Here is an 18436-nt window from a genome sequence, read left to right as displayed (position 1 = left end):
CCAATCAGGGCATTACTTGGCTGTATGCAAGAGACATTGAAGAACCTTAGGAGAGTAATCAAAACGAAATACATGAAAACATGAGACGGATTTCGGAGTGCACATTATGCTCTGACTTTCTGACTTATATTTTGAACGTACAATGAATAGCTGTTAAAAGGATTTATCCAGACACGGGAATATGCGAGGTAAAGATTCAACTGCTCCGTACATTATGGGAAGAGCGTTGGTGACTTTACGAGAGAGCAAAGTCTTCATTGCATTCTTCTTACCCACGAACATTTGAATACAAGGATCGTGCAAATTGGCTTGGCTACAATTAGTAGTCTCGCTTCCTCTTTTCTGGCATCGGTGTACGGAAAAGAGCAGTAGAAGTCCTAATACCAGCCATGCTCAGAGTAGTTTGCAAGGGTATCATGCACAAGTTCTTCCATGGAGCGAAATTTCAACCCCAGAATTCTCTCTTGCTTCCTGGTGTCCCAACTTATCAATCGTGACTTGACTTCCAGCGGGCCAGTAGCAGCAGGATGCCGTTTATAGATATGACTTGGCAAGGAGATGGCGGTATTGACTAGAAAAGGGTTAGCCTGAGGAAAGAAAGAAAAAAGAAACCCATAACATAATTGCACATACTAATATCCTGCCAAACCCAAGATCCGGCAGTGACAATAATTCGTTCTCCACCAGCAGTAGACGTTTCTAGTGCTTTGATATGCGCCTCAGCGACGTCTCGTACATCAACCCAGCCATGGCCAGGGCGTTCAAGCGGAGCGACTCCCCAAAAATTGTTATTTACAACAGCATCCCAGAACCGTCTACTCGAGGATGTAAGCGAGGCTGGATTATCGACCTCGTGGATAATAGGCTTGTTCTGTTAGCTGCAAGCGCGAACAAGACGGGAATGGGACACAACTAACCCCGAAAATCCATGGAGGGTTGATAGTCGTTAGGTCCCAGCTTATTCTCTCTTTGTTGCTTTGCATAAAATCCCAAGCAGCTAAGAGAATAACACGTTACTGAAACATTTCCATCCGTCAAGGCCCAGGCATGAAGACGAACCTCTTTCTGCCAAAAGTTTGGATGTAGAGTATTTGGCTAAGCCACTGGCCTCTTTACCCAACTTATTGCACTCCTCAAGGCGTTGTTCGTTCCAGACTTCTTCAGAGACAGTAACCTCCTCATCCGCCGTATCTAGAATTGCGGCGCAGGAGGAGGTCAATACCACGCGCTGAATGTTCGATCTATGGAGTTAGTCGTAACTTTCTCGTCTTTGTAGGAAAGCAAATTTACCCATATTTCAACGCACTCTGCAGAATTGCTAGCGTGCCGCTCACTGCCGGGTCAATTATTTCTTCGGGCATATGCATTAGTTTCTTTTCTTTCCTGGTCTGCCGTTTCAGACGGGCAGAATACAGAGCAAACACATACCTCTCGGATCATCAACGATCGTTGAGACTGGTGATGCCGTATGAATTATTCCGTGGACCCCTTGAACTGATTGAACAAAGGCATCATCTTTGCCAATGTCCCCGACCACAGCAATCTCAAACTTGTCGCCGTAGGACTTGAATTGATCTTTGAGATAGTTACCTTTCTTTGAGTTTCGTACCGCTGCGCGAACAGAATATCCCTTTTCAAGCAATAGACGTACTATCCACGATCCGAGAAACCCGTTTGCACCAGTTACTAAAATCACCGCAGACGGGGCAGGACTACTGATTGCAGGCATTTTTGTGATTGAAGGGCGAGTTCACTGTGTACTGTCGACAAGGAGAGATTGTTACTTGTATACAATAATTAGGCATTATACTTATCAATAAAGGGTCTTTGGTGTATTTATATTGTTTATCCACATCCTAGGCGTTCGATTTATACAGAAATCCGAATTTGCGGATGCGGGTGCGGATGCGGATGCGGGCGGGAGTAGGCATCTGGGAAGGTTTAGATCAAGGGCAATGTAAGATGCGAGATTCAGATTAGCTGGGCATTCGACTACAGTTAGGAATCTCCTCACTTTACTGGTCATGTTTCAGTCAGTGCTTATGCTTGGAAAGTATCGTCTCTGTATACACATGCTAACTTCTGTCAGATGAATTCATAATCGCAACTTGGCTGAAGAAAAGCTTGGATTACAGAGCTAACTTGGATTTCTAAGTGTTCTATAAGATACTCTCACTCTGGAAGATTTTCAGGGAGGTACCAGTTACTAACACATAGCATGAAGGCATGCCGAAATATCTCACATGTCCGTTCTGTAGACGACTGCATTACATATCGCTTCTACAGATAAACAGTAAGAGAGCAGACTGCGACTAGTTTGCAAACTTGTCCAGCGTCTGCTTCACTATTTGTAAATGCCCATTCTGCGCAGCCACGTCAAGTAATGTTTCACCAAAATTATTCTCGGCCTGCGAATTGGCGCCGCTTTCCAGCAGAAGTTTGCTTATCTCGTGCCCGCCACTTACAGCTATTAAAAGAGCAGTTGCAGCGAGATAGGCGTCATAGGCCTCGATATTAACACCTTTATGATCTAACAGTACCTTGACCACCTCTGCGTCTCTGATTTCACTCGCTTTCGTTAAAGCTGTCCAGCCGAAGTCGCAGTCAGCAGAATTTGGGTTGGCTCCTTTGTCTAGCAGTTGATTCACCATCTCTGCGCCCACTAAAAGTGGCGTCCGATTGAAGTCCCCCTTGGTCTCAAGATCAATGTCTGGCAACTCATTAATGAAACCATGTATAGTTTTAACTAGTCCATAGTACGCTGCGAGGTGTAGGCCTATCACGTCTGTCGGGGTCTCTTCATTTTGATTCGGGGTAGATAAGCGTGGTTTCATAGCTTGAATACAGGCTGATACCTTGGCTTCGGTGGCCAGAAACTTCACAAGCAAATCTTCTCCATCAATATTGGACGAGCTGACATGATATCCCCAATTATTTGCAGCGTAGTAATACAGATCATTCCGGCGCAATCGCTCCTCGAGGCCTTTGGAATCAGGACAAGGACCAGTTCCAAATGTATCGAATGAAAAATGTATAACGCAACTCCTCGCAATTTCCATGTTACCAAGAGGATACCAACAGGGCAGAGTGCGTTTCAAGTAATCGTAAGTCGTATAATGGACCAGGCGCACTTGATTACTGCTCCCATCAAGCGTAAACAACCCGGCAACGACGGAGCTGATATATTCAATTCCAGCAGAGCCTAGTCCTTTCAAAGAATCCAAGTGAAGGTTAGCAAGCAGAAACCTAAAGTCGGTGTATCAGTCGTACCTCTTTTATATAATGTTTACAGCCAACAAAATACATAGATACATACATCCCATTCGCTGCTTCAACGATGCGAGTCTTGATGTCTTCCTGCAGAATAGGACGTGACAGGACGATTGGGTGTAAGCTTCTCATCTAGCTATCCAAGAATAACCGAATATCTTCGTCACTAGCTCGTATCTGTAAGGCCGTGCATTCTTTTCTGCTAAATGTTTCCATGATTTCTGGAATTTCTCGTGATGTCGCAAAGATGTTCACTCCGCACTCATCCTGCAATTTAATAGATTTGGAAAGAACCCAGACAACCAAAGTCTCTCCTGTTAGGCGACTGGAGATTCGTCCAGGGCATCAATGAAAACAAAAACTCTCGAATATTGGTTGATGGTTGATCTTAGTACCTGCAAGACATCAGCAAAGGTCGGTCGCTCGTTTCTGCGCCGAATGTAAAGCTCTTCTAAGTCGGGAGGAATGAAATGAAGCCCTTCGGTCAACTGTTTGAGCGCACTCAGGAATAAATCGACGGGTTTCAAGCTGCCTTGTTGATTGAACTCGCAATACACATAGGCAATTCCAACAGTGTTATCAGTGTAGTATCTTGTGCCGATTTCCTCCACGACGACGGATGTTAGAATAGTTTTACCAGCACCAGGAATCCCATAGTAGAAAAGAGCCTTTCCCCTTTGCTGTAGCCATGCCTGAAATTCATCTGACTCTATCAGCCATAATCCGGTACCTTCGTTGCGTTTTACAGAATGATCGCTTTGCCGACCAGTCCATCCTTCCTCTACGATTGGCGGCAGACTCTGCCACAGGGTTGTTTAGAAGCTTTATTAAAATTAATAAGATTGCCTAAGATTGTGTTGTGCAACTTACCTTCAAAGCAGTCGTGACTACAGCCCAAGGAATCACAGCCTGAGGCGAAGAATATATCGCTGCACTTATGATATCTCTCACGGAGTTGACACCACCCAGAATGGCTCCCATCACGCGCTTTGACTCAGCTTGTTTCTCTGTTTTCTGAAGTCCGATTTTGACGATACCTCTCATCTGTGATCGCCGCTTCTCTGGGTCGTCCTGCTCAATTCGATTTTCGACTCCTTCCAACGACGGCGCCGTTATTACGGATTTATGATCACCCTTCTTGAGATCAAGGGAAATCAATTTTTCGTATTCTTGTACCAATTTGGATTCCTGCCCACCTCGGAGGTTGTTATAGGCTTGGTCCCAAGGCCTTTCCGCAAGACTGTGTGACGCGGTAGACAACGTAGTCATTTCTCCGTTTGAAACGGTCGGGGAAGTTTTATCCCCCTTCTAAGGCACGTGCTGTTTCTCTCTTGGAACAGGTGGTGATGATGACCAGGTTTGTGTCTTTTCAAGCCTGTTACTCTCCAGTCGGGGCGGCACCGACGGCTCGTCTTCGCCGGCCACACGGTTGCAGCCACACAGCCTCAGGAAGCTCATATCGTAGCGCTTACGTTGTTGGCTGCATGAAGACTGGCAAGAGTGTGTCACTCTATCTCTGGTTGTGGGCATATATGCATATGATATATCCATAAAATTATGTCAGGATCAACGAGCACCTTCTAACTATATTAGACAAGCAACGGAGTACTTTAGAGCTACGCAACTCTCAACCAGTGAGGTAAAAGCTAAAGCAGAATAATGTGAAGCAATGAGTATCCAGGCCGAACCAGCGTATTGTTGAGTGCTTTTCACCCATGTAGATCAGCCGAAGGAGTGAGGTCATGGCACAGGAGTTTGTCCCTCGTGTAAGTGCTTTATTGGCTCATATGAAGTGAATCAACCCGAGGTAGGGCTAATATCATATAACCCTACCTAGAGTTTATAAGTGCCATGTGCAATAGCATATTATGTTAGGGATATAATTACGTCCTCTTCGCTTTTCCCCTAGACAACTGTCATAGTGTGCTAGCAGAATATCATTGAATCGCTGTTCAATGACGGATCTCACTATGCGTACTTGACGTCCTCACACCCGCTGCTTCTTCTACGAGTAGACTAATATTTTAATATTGAATTACTTAAAATCTGAACTTCCAGCTTACACCTAGGTATGTTACTCCAACCTAAATCATCGGTTCTAAATCTTAAAACTGACCATTATTGGTTTTCGGGCCTATAAGTACTTGCGAGCCCGATTTCTGATATAATTTTGAAATGTTAGAGAAATCACATCGCGAAGGAATGCCGTGACGTCTCATAGATAAAGCATTGTATATTGGTTTAAATCACCTTTAGTATTGTTGCCTTGGGTATTTCAAGTTAAGATCTTCCTTTCCCCCAAACACGCCGAGTCCTATGTGTTGTTAGCGAGTAACTAGTGTATAGGTCTGTGTGCTTTTCTACGCGTTGCGGGCCCCCTATGTCTTCACCGTGGATTCGTATACATTTGGCCTTCATTTCAAATCATACGGTCTACATGATTTTTAGAAGGCTTCTAGGAATGGAGAAGTCCTAACAGAAGGGTGGTATACAGATGTCGTAGACTGGCACATAAGGCGAGACACGGGAGCATCGTGCATGTTTTGGTTGGGAAAGAAAAAAGAACTTGGACAGAATACGACAGGTGAAGTAATTTTTCAATAATTCTACCGGCTTAAGAACTCATGAATGCTACGTAGCTAATGCAGGATTGACTGCTTAACCATGTTAGGTAGGTGTCTAAATAAGATTAGGATCTTACATGCTCTTTGATTAATTAAGATTTAACCACGGATTTCAAGCGTTGTATGAACTAGTAATAAGAATACTAACTAATCTTCATGGTAGTGGATTCTAGTAGAAAAAAGGTGCCACAAGGAGCCATTTCAGGTCTTTAGAACCCAACAATCGGGCAAGTAAAAGACACGTAACTATAGTGAGGCATTTGTGGCCAATTGGCTTGGTCTATAGGATTCAATGTTGGTAGTGGATTACATGATGACTAGTATAGAGCGTCGAGTAAAGCGATAATTCGTTCTTAGCTTGTTAAGATATTGATACTGTCTGGAAGCGGAGGGGTAGGGTTTGCAGTTAGGGCTAGAGTTAGGATTATTAATATTTTTAGCATGGTAATCACATATAGGTACTGATATGTTTTGAACACTCGCGGTGCATTCAGGCGAGCTGCTTAATATGTAGATAATATGAAGAGAGTCAACCTTTTACAACTAGCCATGGACTTGCCAATTCAGCATCGTTCTGTATCAATAAAGCACAACAGAACTATCTAGAAGCACTAGCTGTTCAGTTCGATGGTGCTACCTGAAGGAACTTGAAAGCATCCCCATACCACTAGCAAAGGTTACGCGGCATGTACGAATGTGACGGAAATTAATAGTAGTTGTATAAGTATTTATCTTCGCCATGCACCTTCACCTCGGTGGTGTATTAATAAAGTTGAATACCCAGGTCTGACATCTATCATTCTTTTTCTCAATCATCAAACCTGGCTATCGTTGTCCAAAAAATCACTTGTACCAAAACACGTCGCACAACATGAAGACAACAATCGTTCTCTCTGCTCTCCTGGGTCTCGCTTTTGCTTTGCCCACACCTGGTTAGTTATCAAAAGGAAGAATCAGCAGGACTACACATCTAACTGGGCCCCTTCACAGAAAAAATGGCCCGCGGTGAGGACGACACCGCAATCGGTGCTGACATCGTCTGGGCACGCAGCGAAGACGACACCGCAATTGGCGCCGACATCGTCTGGGCACGCAGCGAAGACGACACCACAATTGGCGCTGATATCGTCTGGGCACCATAAGCAGGGCGAATATAAAACATCTTGGGAAGCTACTCGACACTCTCGAGTTGTCTTAGTGTGTTTAAACAGGAATACAAGAAGTCATGGCCACTAGGGCTGCGAAGAGAGTTCAAGGATCAATTACAGCATCCAAATGTAGCAATTAATCCTAGACTATAACTGCCTATACTATTGTGTGTTTCCTACTAGAGACCGTAATGGCAAAATTTCCCTATTCTCTTGGATCTAAAGCATGATATGATAACTCTCATGGAATTTCCGAGAAGAACTTTACTCAACATAGGTCCTACGCATAGTCTATCTAGGTATGATGAATCCACACATTAGGCTTTATGGGATATAATATTCTTCACAATGGTAGTAATTGAGGTGGTATTTCGTATGCCTCCAATAAATTATCTACTCACTAAGCGATTTTGGTGGATCAAGTGTCTAATTAATATGTGATCTTAGTGGATCGGTAAGTAAATATTTTCAGCCCCCAATTGCTTAGCTGAAATCAAGCATCTTTTGATGATTAATTACTGATAGGCAGTGTCAAAAAGCGGAGACGGACTGCCGCTTCTAACAGCCTGTCCTTGCACATATTTGCTATGTGATCGATCCATGCACATGCTAACAAGTTCCTATCGGAGCTCAAGTAGAAAACATGAGAATAGAAATTCGATGGTGTAGGACATACAATACTAAGAGGTCTTCCTAGGTAGCCCTAGCATAGAATAGAGCACGAAACTTCAATGGAATAATATATCAAAACGTCTACCTAGCGTCAACATCAGTATACGAACCAACCACTCACATCACGAGTACAAGTAATAGGCCCACCAAAAAATAAAGTTTCCCTACATTGTACAGTATAGAGACATGTTATATCACGTAGACAGCCTATATGCTACTAGAGACATGGTCTTAAAATGCGAATGTGATACCAAGTCTAGCCAGAGCTGAAAGTAACATACGATAATTGTAAACAATTATTAACCGAGCTGATAACCTGGTATTCAATGCTATATTTCTGACGACCATCGAGTTTTACAACGTTTAAGCAAAGATCGAAACCCCGGCTGGTTCACAGAGCCAGACTCGCTATGAGCAGCTAGCACTACTAGGAGCATTCTCACAGTCACTATAAGTTTTCCCACCGCTAATGTTAACATCACTCCACGTCCAATCAGAACAGGCGTCGGAACCGCAGACAATGACAATATTGTATCCATCGGAATCTACTGCATCCGTTCCGGAAATGTTTTCGATAGTCAAGTCAGTGATCGGGATGCCTGATGTCGGATCTCCTTTAAGATCACCGCCGTCATAGTTTTGTTCAATGAGGATTCCGTATCTGATTGAAACAAGGCTTAGTTCTTGAACCGACCCAACATTGAATCTACCGACTCGAGGGAGAAATGACATACTTGGAAATATCTTCGAGAGTAATCTCGGAGTAGGTTACACCCTTGATAGACCCGGTATCCCCTTCTGTGGCTTTGATGCGAATGCCTGTATTGAGCAACATGAGGAATAAGCCCTGGTTTGATAGATTGCTAGATGTGGCCTTACCATTGACAGAGCTCTTGACTTCATTGTTATTGAAGGTAACTGTATCTACAGTGTTGTCGTCGCGGCCACCGACACTGCCAATAGACAAGCCATGTCCTCCGGAGCAAACACTGTTTTCAACGGTAATTTCCGTACCAGAATTGATTGCAATGCAGTCGTCCTGGTTATATACATTGGCACCAGTGATAATAACATTAGTGCTGGAGCCGATATCGAAGCCATCGGTATTCGCACCACCCTCGCTGTCACCATCTGAATCGTCGATAGTCATGTCTGTGATCGTCAGACCATCGGCGTTGTCAATGCTCACAGCCTGAACGGGGGTGTTCTGGATGTGAAGATTCGTGATTGTAGAGTCTGTTAAATCATGGGCATAGAAGAACTTGGGCTTTGTCTTTCCTCCATTGCTACCCTCCCCATCCCACCACAGGGCCCCGTTTCCATTCAGGTATGCCCCGGAAGCGCCTTCGATCGTAATACCTGTACCGGATATTTGAAGCAGAGGACCATCCCACTCTTCATAACCCCAGGTTGTTTCTCCCTCGAAGATGACCTATCATCTATGTTAGCATATCTTCCTGCTAGCTATGAGATCCGTGCGACTTCTCACGGTTGTTTCATCTGGCAGATCACTAAGATCCAGCGTTACACCAGAGGGCACAGCGACATCGGATAAGATGATCGTAGAGCATGATTTCTGTGAGACACTAGCCGAAGATGCGCCTTGCGACCCTGAGAATGTGCAGCTTGTTGCTCTTTTCTGAAGTGACGGTGGTGCTGTTACGGCAGGCTCGGCAATATGCTTCGCCATGGCGCAAGCAGCGAGAGCAGCGAGGACAGCGTGTTCAAAGAGTTTAACCATTGTGTCTGATGACCTTGTAGCAGAGTAGGCTCAGTGTGATATCAAGTGAGATATTTCTGTAGTTCAGTTGTGTCCGACGGTGGCATGTCTAGCTTATATATCATGATCCGATACACGTGAGGCAACCTAAGGCTGCGATGCCCCTTGTATCCCGAGAACGAAACTATACTTCGATTGGTGGCGAATAAATTGTGCAAAAACGAGGTTGCGATAGTAGAAGACGGAGAATCTCTCAGGGGTCAGCTTCAAGGGAGCTGGCCCAGATCAAGGAAGGATGCTTTAACCCTAAGAGGTCAATATCCGAGTTAACTACATATAAAGTGCTATACGAGACTGATACTCCGCTTTCGCAGCTGCTAGACTGTTATACTATAGGATGTTTCAGGGCGTTTGCTCCATGTAGTTATGTACTCAATTTTGATTTGTGGACTAACATGAAGAATTCGGGCGTTATTGTGAACCTACATATATGGTCATACAGGGATGTACCATAATTAAGATAATCCGCCAATTATAATATGATGAAGCCATACGTAGTAATAATTTTTCCATTTATCACAATGTATACAGCATGCCATTATATTCAATTGCAGACATGAAACGTGGAGTGGAGTTCCAACGCGTAAACCCTGTCAACGAGAACCACTCTAAAATCGACATTACTCTAGTAGACCCAAGTCTAATGAATACTGATTCTGTTTTAAACGCAGTAGATTTTGTAAGTTTTTGCAGAGTAGTAGGACAGGATGACGAGGTACGATTATATTTTGTGAGCATCTATTCCATCGCGAAAATTTCATTGATCAATGAGAGCAATAACGTTCAAACATATTGGTGGTAACAGGATATAATTCTTTCTTCCAATCCATTCCACCTCTAAAGGTAGCCTACGTCCGCGTCATACTTATCTTCGACGCTGTTTGGTTTTATATAAAGACCTTCCAAGCCTGCCATCACACAGGCGGGAAAACGACTATCCCTGCTCAAGTACCTAGGTAACAACCAACATCCATGGATGTTGCATAGCTAAATTATGCTAAGCACCATGTGGCTGGTAAAACAGAAATCCTCATAATTTCTGAAACAAGCCGCCCACCATATACGTAGTCATATAGATACAGACGTCGGAATCATCAGCCCCGAATGTGTCAAGGGTATCTGAGTTCTCGGACATCCTAGGAAGCTCAAAATTGCGCCCCTGTTATGATATGATATTGAGTGTAGAGACATGTGTTATCTAAGGTAGAACATTGACATATACGATGCAAGGGACGTGATGTGCGTATATTGCAAACCAATGAGTCAATTTCCTTTCAGCTTCTCATATACTGCTTGACAGCCTCCGCCCATTTCGGAGCGTTCTTATACGTGTATATCTCTGGTGCATTTCCCAGTTTCAGGCCGTCCACAGCGATAGCTAACTGTTCCCCAAGTCCCTCTGCTTTGATCTGCTGGAGCGGATACTGGTACGTGTGGAAGGCAAAGATGATCGCCTTGGACTGTGGGAGTCGGTGGAGTGTTTGGCGCTCGCAGCGAAGGAATGACTGTTAAAACATTAATATCGAAGCGAAGTTTCATACTTCCAAAGTAAAGCGACATACCCTGTTCAAGTCAAGATCATCCATCGTCATTCCCGTTGCTTTCCTGGACATGGCAAAGCCGCTCTTGTCGAAGTTTGAATACAGTCCTTCATCCACGGTAATGCTCCAGTTTACCCTTTTAACGTACTTTCCCACAGGAAGCTTTCTGAAAAACCGATCCATACTCTTCTCCAGCTTTTCTTTGTATCCAGGGAGCGGACCATGGATCGATGACAGACTCTTTCCTATCTTGTGCGCCGGTTGGAATCCCGAAGGGAAACAGGCAGCATATGCATGGAGAATGTATGTCGTCTGTTTATCCTCTTCTGTATTCGAGCTTTCCGAGTGTGATCTGGGAAGGAGAATGAAAAAATCTTCATCGACGTTCTTCGCAAGAAGCTCAAGTGCTTGTCTCACTGGTGCGAATTCGGCTAATTTCGCAGGATAGACTTCGCCAGTAACAAGGTTCCGAATCGAGCTTGATGGGCTCATTGTACAAGTTGTCATTTTGAAGATTGTTGGATACCGACTCGGGAGATATTCCACCATGATCGCGGTGTAGAGCTCCTTGATTGTAGCAGTGAGACGTGCGTCGTTCTCATCTGTAATACCGACCACCTGTTGGTTGTGTTCCTTGAGCAACGCTCTACGGATTTCCAGTCGGGTCTCGTATGTATCATCGAACAAGATCAGGTGATTAGGATCAAGATTTTCGATTGCTGAAAAACATGTCAATAACTCTTGCACCGGACGAATCTCTTCACACTCACCCATTGTCAGATGATATTTAGGTTTAAAGGGCCGGAATTGTTCTGGCTTGGTTTTCCTCCAGTCAAAGTCATATGCAGGCTCATATTTGAAGGCTTTGGGTGTATTCTGAGTAGGTACGACTTTTTCGGAGTCCTTGGGAAACAAAACCGTTAATCTTCGTCTCTTTTCTCGTTTACAAAGATGTGCAAATGGAGGTTTATCGAGACTTACACGCCTATTGGCAATGGATGTGTAATATGAATAGCCCCAGTAGGCAGATGTCATGGCCAAAATCCCCAATCCAACCCACGTTTTAAATCCTAGTATGTCCATGATGCCCGCGGCTTTGTGTGCGACACCCTGGAGGAACGCTTGAACGCTAAGGCAGTCGATCGTGGTGTTTTGTCCCCTACTCTTCGCGCTGAGGTCACGACAAACAGACAAAATCATGGGTAGGTATATCTGCTGTTAGTATCTCGCGTGGATATGCTTTTTTCTCGAAATATTTATCTGCATGACTGTATTTTCGGAGCGCCGACACACGCACACCGGCAATGCACCGGCAAGACTTATGGAAAACCGGTAACCGGGCTGAGATCTGACTGGTGAAAAGAGTGTTGTTCTCTCACCGCGTTATAATCCTGGAATGATAGGTTATCTCATGTGATTTAGTAATTTATAATGCTATCAAATCCAATACTTAGAGTTTGTGCACTATGCGGATATTACGTGTCTGGCCTTGAGGCCATCTTTGCCCACCCCCTGTTTGGAACGATACCCAATATTTCTACGTCGGTCTATAGATGAAGAGTCTGTTCTTGCTTACCGGTAATATACTGAGGTTATCTGTTATATAATTCCGAGCAGAGGCATAGAATGGTATGTTGTCAGGTTGCAAGTGCCACTACACGTTGAAAAAAATTATATTGTCATTCCAAACTATGGCCTACAAGTAAACTACAGTCGAGAGGAAGGCTTCTCCTTGCGATTAATAACCTGATCAATGATTTCCATGGCCTTCATCACTTTCTCGTCCTGCAAAGTTCGGCCCACAACCTGAATGGTCACTGGCATTCCAGCGTAAAGATTGCTGTCATCTGTAGTAAAGTTGTATTAGCTTACTGCTGTACTGCTTTAGAGGCTTCTTCCTGTGCTGCTCACAAAGTCTAAAATTACCCTCATCGAGGGCATTTACGGGCTTGTAGTTATCGGGATATTGATCGTCGGCTTCAGCTGTGCCCGCCGGGATAATACCGCAGGGATAGTCCAGCAAGTTCCATTGACTGCAGTAACCCCACCAAGGACGAACATCATGCGGAGTGCCCTGGACGCAGCTTGGGGCGCATATAATAACATCGATGGGCTTTCCGCTTGTCGTCGTTCTGGCCGTGGAGTTCCAATGTTCCAAGTATTCTGTTCGGTAGTTATCGCGAGCAACATGATGCTGAGAAACTGTTTAGACTAGAGGCTTGATTTTGGATTCAAGGATCCCAAATGAATAGGAACAAAAACATACCTTCCACAGTTCGTGTATCTCTAATGGCTTCACAATCGGGTCATCCATGAGATGCTTCGCTGAGGGTAGCATGGGCTCTCCACTGGCTTGCAATGTCTTTCTAATGTTCTCTCCGCCGTCTGTGAAGTACAACGGAAGTAATATGTCAGACCACGCTCGCCCATGGTCATACGGTTTGAAGTTAGCCACTTTGTTTGCGTTAGCTTTCAATCCTACAAAATTCGCGAAGGGATCGCTTACCTTCATGGCCTGCGGCCTGCAGTTTTGCCGCGACTGCTTTCAAAATCCGCGTCAAATACGGATGTGGCATCACCACTTCGTCCCAGAGCATCAGGCCTATTGTCAGACGACGTGGGTTGAAATTGAGCTGCTCGTCTGTTTTCCACGGGACCTCGAGGAGTGGCTCGTACAACCAGGGCTTGGCATCAGATGTTACCTGAAAGAAAAGATTCAAATCTTCGATACTACGACCCAGGGGCCCAGAGACCGCTATGATTGATTCCTGGCCCATGTTTTCACATTCCCAACCGGAAGTTGGAACGCGTCTTCCTGATGGTTTGAAACCATATAGGCCATTGAATGCTGCTGGCACGCGAATCGAGCCGCCTAGGAACAAAGAATAGGAAAAGTCAACATATCAAAAAGCACCAGAGAGAGAGATATATAAAGATTTTCCACTAACCAACGTCCGAGCCAAGTCCCAACGGAGAGCCTCGAAGGGCAAGTAGTGCTCCTTCACCACCGCTCGAACCCCCGGCTCCAAGCGTTGTGTTGCGTGGATTCAAAGTTCTTCCGTATATGTTGGAGACAGTCTCCAGCACCATCATACACTGGGGATTGTTAGTTTTGACGTACAGCACTGCGCCAGCATTACGGAGGATCTCTACGGCAAGGGCATCCTTCTTGACGGGGCCATGGTTTGCATAGGAAACATAGCCGCCAGTGGTCTCCAGGCCCTCGATATTGAAATGGTCCTTGATCGAGATTGGCACTCCGTGAAGTGGGCCAAGGACCTTGCCCGTCTTTGCTAAGATCCGATCAAGCTCCTCGGCACGCGCGATGGCAGAATCGAAGAATATCTCGGTGAGGCAGTTGACAAGTTGATGCGCAATCGCTGCGCGGTGGCAGAAGGCGACGGTGACTTCGCGCGCGGTTACTTGGCGAGCTGCAATCTTCCGTGCCAGCTCCGAGGCAGTCAATCCTGTTAACTCGACCTCACGAGCTGTCAGGAATTGAGGCGGGATCCCCGTTACGTTTGTCGGGAGAGACGCGAGAAGCTCAGCTGGCAGCCTCCACCGACTCGGGATTAACGAGTCTCGCTTTGTTTGATATGTCTTATTTGTCAGCTTGTTTCTTGTCCCAACTGAAGTTGCTCAGAAAACGACATACGTGAGCAATTGTCTGCCAGGAGGCGGCTGCGGAGGCGGTGGAATTTGCCATTGTGTGTATAGAGTCACAGAGTTCTATCGCCGGCATATCTGGGGCATGATGACATTCTTATCACCCAGGCCACACGCATACGTGAGCCGTTGGGATCAAGCGGTTTCCAGCCATTCCGCACCCATACGCAGATGCAATATGCAATTGCATCCTTCATGCAATAGCCGACGGTTGATCGGGTCCCAGCAAAAAACCCCGATCAGTGGGTATCAGTCCAGGCTAGAAGTATTTCAGCCTAGCGTCTCATCGTAAGCATTTAGCAAAGAGATAAGGAAGTTTGTTGAATGCTGTTTCGACTCGAGTAGTTAAACTCTCGCCTCCTGCTGCTGCTCCGTGTCTTGTTTGGAAGCTCAATTTTAACTGTGTTTTATGGGTTTCTCTCCCTCAAAGTGCCGTTTGATCCATCTTCCGTCTCAGATTTATTAATATCATGGAGCACCATATCGACCGCAGCATCATCCCCGGCACCGTAGCGTTAGTCGATGTGGAGCACGTCGTGCGTACGCGCCATTCCGGGGAAAATACCGACATCATCCTGGTCCCAACGCCATCGGACGATGTTGATGACCCGTTGAATTGGTCTCGAAGGCGCAAGCTCCTGTCTACCGTGTGTATGAGCCTGTTAGTTGCTTCTCCGCCATATCCCTCTCTACACACACACATATGTCCCTAGATATATCATGCTGTTTCTTGCTGAATCGCAGTCAGATACACTATTTTCTGCGGCTTCACATCGGCAGTGGTCTACTCCGTCCTTGTGCCCCTGTCCGATGCCACCGGGCTGTCAGTCTCGACTCTCAACGAGGGAACGGGCTACATATTCCTGCTGGCCGGATGGGGGCTCCTCTTTTGGCAGCCCTTTGCTCTGCATTATGGCAAGAGGCCGACCTATCTAATTTCATGTCTAGGAACCATAGTAAGCTATTCATAGTCGAATTTGAGCAAGACATCTGCTGATCCACGGTTTTCTAGGCCATGACTATGTGGGGGTATTTCTCTTTTCTGTGCTTTTTATGTATTCTATCGGTTTCTGATCATCTGTATAGACCATACTGCAAATCCAACGGCCAATGGATTGCACGATGCATCCTTTCCGGGTTTTTCTCGGCCCCCATTGAGGCGCTGCCTGAAATTTCTGTCACCGATGTGGTACGTGTACGAAGCGCAGAGTCTTCGAACCCCGTAGCAACTAACGGTGCATAGTATTTTACCCACGAGCGAGGGACATACATGGCACTGTATGCATTCTGTCTCATGGGCAGCAACTATTTTGCACCGGTCATGAGTGGCTTTATCGCAGCCGGACAAGCCTGGGAATGGGTTTTCTACTACCCCAGCATCTTCTTGGGAGCCGTGTTTCTGTTTCTGTTCTTCTTCATGGAAGAAACCAACTATTCGCGACCCACCATCGGCGTCGCTCCAATCGAGCTCTCGCCGGGAAAATGCGCTGACCCTTCGGACAAGGAGAAAGCGACAGCAGACTCCGACTCTGCGAATAAGAAGGCCGCAGAGGCCAGGGCAGGATCCCAAGCAGGTCGTGCAGAGTGTACTTCTCTCCGACAAGAACGCTCTTATGTTAAAAAATCCTACTGGCGGAAGCTGGCGCTTTTCAACGTCGACAGGAGACTGCCAAACACCATGCATCTCCGCGCATGGCAGTCACTATATTTTCTGCAGTGGCCGGTTACTTTCTATGCTGGGTATGTTTATTCTGAATCTGCAATATATATCGCTAACAACGTGTATACTCATGATTGCCCAGGTTCTCATACGGCTCCTATTTGATTTGGTTTACTGTTCTCAACGGCACTGCTTCAATCATCCTTGGGTCAAATCCATATAACTTTAGGTAAGTCTTCGATCATGTAGAGAAGGGTATGTTCTGATTTACTTGTCCAGTACTTCGATGGTCGGATTGAGTTATGTAGCCTGCTGCCTCGGGGTCGTCGCCGCGTAAGTTTGCGATCTGCCATTCCCTAGTAGAGACTTGTAACCTCCTGACGTTCGAATATTCGACAGGACTATATTCACCGGTCTCTTCAGCGACTGGCTCACAGTCCGCCTGGCGCGCCGGAACGGCGGTATCATGGAGGCTGAGCACCGACTGTACCCTTTCCTGCTGTGTGTCTTCTTCGTTCCTGCGTCTCTCATCCTCTGGGGAGTGGGCGCATCGCATCATGTGCATTGGTTCGGATTGATTTTCGCCATGTGGCTGCTCTCCTTCTGCAGTGCCTGCGGTGTCACGCTGAGCGTCAACTACATGGTCGACAGCTACCACAAAGTGAGCGGCCAGGCCATCACTACCATGATTCTCATCCGCAACACCATGTCGTTTGCCATATCATATGGGTATGCTGTAATTGTTCTTTCTTTCCCTTTAATTGTCTCATATATTGCACGCATACTAACCATGCGGCACATCTAGGATTACTCCATGGATCGATAATCTAAAGTACGAAGACTGCTTTATATCCGCAGCCTTTATCGGCATGGCCTGCTCGGCATTCTTCTTGGTCATGGTCAAATACGGCAAGACTCTGCGTCTTCGGTCACGCGAGAAGTATTGGGATATTGTTGCTTCCAATGCTGCGCACGGCATACATCATTAGGTAGCAATCCTTCTACCAGCGTAAGTCAGGGATGGTGTACAAATGGTCATGTACAAAAGTCTGAAGCTCTCCGACTGTCACCGTGCAAATCTACACGGAAAATAATATATGAGAATCACAAGAAACATACCTAGTAAAGTGCACAAAAGCAAATTTGCCATTGCAATCTATAAGAGATGAGATCATACATCGATTGGCCTCTTGGGAATGAACTTTCTAAGAACATCGTCTGTCCACGCAGTAGGGAGGCCTAGGGACTGGGCCTCTACAATGCCTCGATTCATGCGCGCGATGTACTCATCCCTTGGTCTGCCTTCTCGCACGCATTCTTCATCAATATACACCAGTACTGTAGTCACATCCGGTCCCTTCTCTTTGCCAAACCACTGCTCAACAACCGCCGGCACATACCACTTCGTATAATCGCCACGCCCTTGTTTTCGTGGTCTCATAGACAAAGCAACCTTGTCCTCCTTGCCGACAGGGGCGGCGTAATCCACGTCCTCATAGCGATCCAACAACATCTCATCCTCAACAGCCATGTCGTACAATAAACCATACACAGTGTCCCCTTTCTCGGTTGCAGGGGAGTCCGCCCATACTCTCTGAAATTCGCCAATCCTTAGTTCTGCAGGCGGGATGACATTCGCATAGCCTCGATCGCAGATAATCCACTTCCAGCCATCCAGTCGTGCCAATGCTCGCGGCGTGGCTGAATGGCCAGGCGCATGCGTGCACCGCTGTCTCATCTGGCCATATGACAGGTTGGAGCCGTACGCGAAGTAGAGAGGACGGGACTCCGTGTCTGGTCGCGGACGGAATTCGGTCGGAATCTCTTCAGCCATCTCGCTCGAAGCTGTCGATGGCTTTTGCATAAATCTGGCTCGGAGATACAGGGTTGATGATGGGCTGAATTCTCACTTCTCCGTCTCAAATGTTTGTGTACGTATATACATGTAGATACCGCGCCAGCAAACCGGAAAGCAGTCTTTAATACTGGACGTCTGCATCAACCCATTATTGGTCTGCTGACTGCGCCCATTTGATAGTCGGACTACATAGCGACGTTAGACTATCTCCAAAAAC

General features: G+C 46.0%; 8 protein-coding genes across 8 annotated transcripts, besides 1 other annotated feature; 2 read left to right on the top strand and 6 right to left on the bottom strand.

The window, feature by feature from the left end:
* Positions 1 to 377: 377 nt before the first annotated feature.
* Positions 378 to 1729, bottom strand: UA08_03127 (hypothetical protein; the record flags this gene model as incomplete). Its single annotated transcript, XM_020265943.1, has 5 exons — positions 378 to 571; positions 634 to 871; positions 918 to 997; positions 1060 to 1191; positions 1429 to 1729. 5 exons carry the CDS (start codon positions 1727 to 1729, stop codon positions 378 to 380), a joined length of 945 nt encoding a protein of 314 aa, XP_020121502.1.
* Positions 1730 to 2312: 583 nt separating this feature from the next.
* UA08_03126 (hypothetical protein) lies at positions 2313 to 4539 on the bottom strand (the record flags this gene model as incomplete). Its single annotated transcript, XM_020265932.1, has 4 exons — positions 2313 to 3246; positions 3317 to 3357; positions 3666 to 4070; positions 4141 to 4539. 4 exons carry the CDS (start codon positions 4537 to 4539, stop codon positions 2313 to 2315), a joined length of 1779 nt encoding a protein of 592 aa, XP_020121777.1.
* Positions 4540 to 5994: 1455 nt separating this feature from the next.
* Positions 5995 to 6210: a repeat region (Identified by RepeatMasker using a combination of RepBase library and repeat library created with RepeatScout).
* Positions 6211 to 6765: 555 nt separating this feature from the next.
* On the top strand, positions 6766 to 7036 carry UA08_03125 (hypothetical protein; the record flags this gene model as incomplete). Its single annotated transcript, XM_020265921.1, has 2 exons — positions 6766 to 6826; positions 6885 to 7036. 2 exons carry the CDS (start codon positions 6766 to 6768, stop codon positions 7034 to 7036), a joined length of 213 nt encoding a protein of 70 aa, XP_020121776.1.
* A 1086-nt stretch (positions 7037 to 8122) lies between these two features.
* UA08_03124 (Endopolygalacturonase) lies at positions 8123 to 9455 on the bottom strand (the record flags this gene model as incomplete). Its single annotated transcript, XM_020265910.1, has 3 exons — positions 8123 to 8375; positions 8449 to 9146; positions 9204 to 9455. The coding sequence occupies 3 exons, from the start codon at positions 9453 to 9455 to the stop codon at positions 8123 to 8125; spliced, it is 1203 nt and encodes a 400-aa protein (XP_020121028.1).
* Positions 9456 to 10768: 1313 nt separating this feature from the next.
* On the bottom strand, positions 10769 to 12235 carry UA08_03123 (hypothetical protein; the record flags this gene model as incomplete). The annotated part of the gene is made up of 4 exons (XM_020265899.1): positions 10769 to 10999; positions 11057 to 11754; positions 11806 to 11968; positions 12017 to 12235. 4 exons carry the CDS (start codon positions 12233 to 12235, stop codon positions 10769 to 10771), a joined length of 1311 nt encoding a protein of 436 aa, XP_020121027.1.
* Positions 12236 to 12742: 507 nt separating this feature from the next.
* On the bottom strand, positions 12743 to 14741 carry UA08_03122 (hypothetical protein; the record flags this gene model as incomplete). The annotated part of the gene is made up of 6 exons (XM_020265887.1): positions 12743 to 12882; positions 12947 to 13229; positions 13302 to 13489; positions 13542 to 13907; positions 13984 to 14620; positions 14691 to 14741. 6 exons carry the CDS (start codon positions 14739 to 14741, stop codon positions 12743 to 12745), a joined length of 1665 nt encoding a protein of 554 aa, XP_020121024.1.
* Positions 14742 to 15171: 430 nt separating this feature from the next.
* UA08_03121 (hypothetical protein) lies at positions 15172 to 17350 on the top strand (the record flags this gene model as incomplete). The annotated part of the gene is made up of 9 exons (XM_020265876.1): positions 15172 to 15352; positions 15446 to 15657; positions 15714 to 15730; positions 15788 to 15890; positions 15945 to 16441; positions 16504 to 16590; positions 16641 to 16694; positions 16761 to 17090; positions 17167 to 17350. The coding sequence occupies 9 exons, from the start codon at positions 15172 to 15174 to the stop codon at positions 17348 to 17350; spliced, it is 1665 nt and encodes a 554-aa protein (XP_020121023.1).
* A 182-nt stretch (positions 17351 to 17532) lies between these two features.
* On the bottom strand, positions 17533 to 18195 carry UA08_03120 (hypothetical protein; the record flags this gene model as incomplete). Its single annotated transcript, XM_020265865.1, has 1 exon — positions 17533 to 18195. The coding sequence occupies one exon, from the start codon at positions 18193 to 18195 to the stop codon at positions 17533 to 17535; it is 663 nt and encodes a 220-aa protein (XP_020121026.1).
* Between the last annotated feature and the right edge of the window lie 241 nt (positions 18196 to 18436).

This window comes from Talaromyces atroroseus, assembly GCF_001907595.1.
Source record: "Talaromyces atroroseus strain IBT 11181 chromosome Unknown scaffold_3, whole genome shotgun sequence".
NCBI lineage: Eukaryota > Fungi > Ascomycota > Eurotiomycetes > Eurotiales > Trichocomaceae > Talaromyces > Talaromyces atroroseus.
Note: the sequence above shows the minus strand (reverse complement) of the source record. Positions and strands in the feature narration are given on the sequence as shown.